Source organism: Triticum aestivum, chromosome 3B, assembly GCF_018294505.1.
Source record: "Triticum aestivum cultivar Chinese Spring chromosome 3B, IWGSC CS RefSeq v2.1, whole genome shotgun sequence".
NCBI classification, from domain to species: Eukaryota; Viridiplantae; Streptophyta; class Magnoliopsida; order Poales; family Poaceae; genus Triticum; species Triticum aestivum.
In genome coordinates this window covers 841183700-841187609 of record NC_057801.1, presented here as the reverse complement: position 1 = coordinate 841187609, position 3910 = coordinate 841183700, and the positions used below count along the sequence as shown (strand labels likewise).

At 47.8% G+C, this 3910-nt stretch overlaps 1 protein-coding gene across 1 annotated transcript; it reads right to left on the bottom strand.

The window, feature by feature from the left end:
* Positions 1–2067: 2067 nt before the first annotated feature.
* On the bottom strand, positions 2068–3656 carry LOC123067019 (anthocyanidin 5,3-O-glucosyltransferase). Its single transcript, XM_044489979.1, has one exon. It carries the CDS (start codon positions 3545–3547, stop codon positions 2231–2233), a length of 1317 nt encoding a protein of 438 aa, XP_044345914.1. The 5' UTR covers positions 3548–3656; the 3' UTR covers positions 2068–2230.
* Positions 3657–3910: the final 254 nt, after the last annotated feature.

Genomic DNA, 3910 nt, shown 5'->3' with positions numbered 1-3910 from the left:
ACTCATTTCAAAATGATGATTTAACATTCAAAAATAAATTTCACTCATTTCAAATTAACTTATTTCACTCATTTAAAATTAATTCATTCATTCCAAGAAGCTAATTTCACACACAAAAAATAGATTGGGCTAAAAGTGGATTGCAATGCTGAAATTTTAACGTGTTTGAAATGTATCCAAGACTATTCTTGTTCTAAAGGTCTTGGTGTCAGGACTTCAAATATGTAAAATGTTTTAAAAACAGAATTGCGTTACAAAATATACGAATCATCTATACTGTGAGGAGAAAATTAAATCGATAGATTTTGAGAGGGAGAGACGAGAGATAATGCCGGAGATAGTTTATGCCATAATTGTAGTGTGAGCAGGAAAAGAGAGAAAGACAAGCCTGCATGCGTCCTTTATACGGCGGCGTGACGTAAAGTGGGTTGATGGCCTACACGAAATAAGTTAATTTGAAGGCTAGTTTGGATGCACTGTGATCGCCAACTATATCAACGGCAGATGCATGCACGGGAGAATCTATTTTCTCTCGGTAACCCGGACTACTTTGCTTGCGCTGTGCGAGGTCACTCTCAAAGAGTTAGAACTCGTCAGTGTCATAACACAAATTTTCCAAACCTCCTGTCTATTTTCCATGGGATACAGGGACGCTGCTGGAAAAAATTCTACTAAGCTGCCTCCACCACCATATCTGAAAATACAAGAAATTTCCAATAGTACGAGTCAGCTATTGTTTAACATCAATTATTGTAAGAATAATTTTTCCTGAGTATATCACTCGTGATATACACCCAGCTCAAATACGGTCGGTGAATTTTGCTTTACCGTATTTAGAAAACCGTCACTTAGTCCCATGTGTTCCGGCCAACTCTCTCCCTTGTCTTTTTAGCGTTTGACACATGGGGCTGTGTAAAGCGTGCCAAGTGTTTCACACTTATCTTTCACACATTCACACGTCTCTGTGAAGTGTTTCATTCCTAAAAAACACTCACGAAACTTATTGAACTGAACCCTCAATCTTAGTCATACAAGGCAGATTGGTCTTTGCAAAATATGTATGGCTATGGATGAATATCTGGAGCACGCACTGCTAAAGTGTTCACATCCAAAACGTTTGTGGGACCAGCCACAGCAGCAGGTGCGGCTTCCATATGCCTAGGCTACATCCATCAATATGGGCCAGGGGCACTGTGTGATGATAGGTTCATTGGCAGGGATCGTTCATCATGTGGCCAATTTGGCACCTTAGAAATAGATTGACGCAGGAGGAGGAAGGGTTCGACCCGGCAACCTCTATCCGTCTTATTAGGGAGGCCATCACACTCGTGGATATTCCTGGACCTCATGCTCTAGTGATGCCCGGCCATGGTTGGTGGCATCCTCGAGACCCAGATTATGCCAAGATTAACACCCACACTGCTATCAAGCGAGAAGATGGGAGAGGAGGGGCTGGGCGTGTTGCTCGATCATCCAGTTCATTTCTACGGGCGTGGAGTAAGCTATACCAAAGAGTAATTGACCCTCTCATTGCGGAGCCGATGGGTCATCTTCGCCAAGCTTAGGGAATTTACAAATGTCATTCCGTAGACGGATTACCTAGAGTTGGTGAACCTCTAGACAACTCGCCATGACTCTCGTTCAGTCGTGGCACCAATTTTTATAGCAATTGGAGAGCTTGCTAGTAGTTTCGATTATTTTGTTATTCAACATCTATTAAGATTTTTTGCAAAAAAAACATCTATTAAGATCAATTAACAGCCTGGCTCATATATGTACCAAGCTTTCTAGCACGATTGACGTGACTGAAAGCTGGTTGGACAAAACTCCTAGCTTCCTGACCAGCAGCATGTTGGCTGACTGTTGGGCAAATGCCTTTATTTGAATAAAGCTATTGAAATTCCCCCGCAAAAAGAATATGTGTGGGATTTTTCATACATTGGAGGTTCCAGTCCCATCCACCTCACATAAATAACGCTGGAGGTTACCTCTGCATCTTTTTTTTGATGTTTTCCTATTCTGGCAATAATGGATGGACTATCCATAGTTAAAATGTAAGGAATATCAAATCTAAGAATAATGTGCCTAGTTATGAATTGAATTATATCCATATGGGTCATATTTTTGAGAGGACGGAGGTAGTAGTGACTTTATTGACCACGCAACCAAAATGAAAGTTGAAAACAGGGACTAGCAACATGCTGGCAACATAAATGTACATACTAGTGCGTCAATTGCCGAGTTGCTTTCCAAGATTATCAACATCCAAGAGAAATTGGGCAAACGCCACCCGCGACGGGCCACCTTCCTCCAGGGCCGCCTTGGCCTCTTCCCTGAGAGCAGCTACCCGGGCCCTGAGATGCCTCCCTTCCTCACCCTCAATCACGAGCCGCACCTTGGCCTCCACCTCGCCTGCTTTCACAAAACCTGTCATGTATCCCTCCAGCTCCACAGCGACGCCCATGCCCTCTGTCATGGACACCTTGTTCATCCTTTGCTCTCCTTCCAGCAGCAGACACAACATCGGCACCCCAGCCACAATGGCCTCCAGTACCGAGTTCCATCCGCAGTGTGTCACGAACGCGCCGGTTGCCCTGTGGCCGAGCACGTCCATCTGCGGTGCCCACGACTTGATGACCAGACCCCTGCCATTGGTCCGCTCTAAGAACCCTTGAGGCAGGAGCGCGTCAAGTTCCGGCTCAGGGAACCCTTCCAAGTATTTCTCTGGGTTGTCGCTTCCTGCAGGCATGCGCACGGACCACAAGAACCGCTGCCCTGACCTCTCAAAGCCAATGGCTATCTCCTTCAGCTGCTCTGTCGAGAGCGTGCCCTTGCTCCCCAACCAGAAGAACACGACACTGCGGTCGGGCTGCATGTCAAGCCACTCGAGGCATTCTTTCCTCTCTACTTTTTCCTCATCCTTGGCGCCCTTGCCGACCAACGGACCGACGCAGTAGATCGGAGGCAGGATCCTTTCGGGAACGCAGAGCGGGCCCCTGAGAGACTGCACCGCCCGACTCTCCAACGACTCGAACGTGTTCAGGAGAACGCCCATGGTCTCCGTATTGCGCTTCCAGATGTTCATCATGGCCTTGAACATCTCATCTTCGGGGTGCTCCAGTAGTTCCTTGATGAGATGAGACGCTGGCATCGGCGGGACACCGAGATTCATGCAAACGTCGGTGGCATCAATGCAGAACATGTCGAGGACAACAGAGTGCAAGCTTTTCCGGTCGACGGCGCAGAGGAATGCTTCGAACTGCTCGTTGTAATAGTGCAAGAGCTCGAGCATGAGTAAGAAAGGGTGCTTGCCGGAGGCGGCAAAGTCTGGAGCATGGATGGACGGGAGGACATGGAAGGAGATGGACGGGTTGGAGGCAGCGGTGCGCTCTATGACGGTGGTGCCGGAGTCTGACAACTTAAGGGGCTCCTCGACGAGCACCATGGTGACGTCGTAGCCGTGCTTGAGAAAGACGTTGGCGAGCTCTGTCATGGGGCGAACGTGACCGACGCCGGCACCGGGGTACAGGACCACGGTCTGCTTCATCTCCAACCTATGGAAGGTCGGTGGACAGAATTGGAGGTGGCACTGACACTGGCTGGGTGGAAATAGTTGGCGTTGCCGTACGCGAATTGTAACTGCCTTGAGAGGAGCAGTTTGGGTATGGAATCTCACGACTCAGAGATATGCGGGCATTATATAGTGGAACCTGGAAATTCTTCCGTGCACGGGACCTCCCGTGAATGGTCCAGCCAGCCGTTCGTTTCGTGCACGAGACAAACTATTCTCCAGCCTTTTCTTGTCACTGCTCCGTACAATGCCAACCTTTGATTGCAATTTTTTTGTTGATAGCCACTTGGTACCCACCTAACAAGTCACGTTTTGGAATTGCGTGTCGACATTACCTCG

Bases quoted from the DNA above. Each gene is read 5' to 3' on its own strand.
- LOC123067019 (XM_044489979.1), bottom strand. From the start codon at position 3,547: ATGAAGCAGACCGTGGTCCTGTACCCCGGTGCCGGCGTCGGTCACGTT.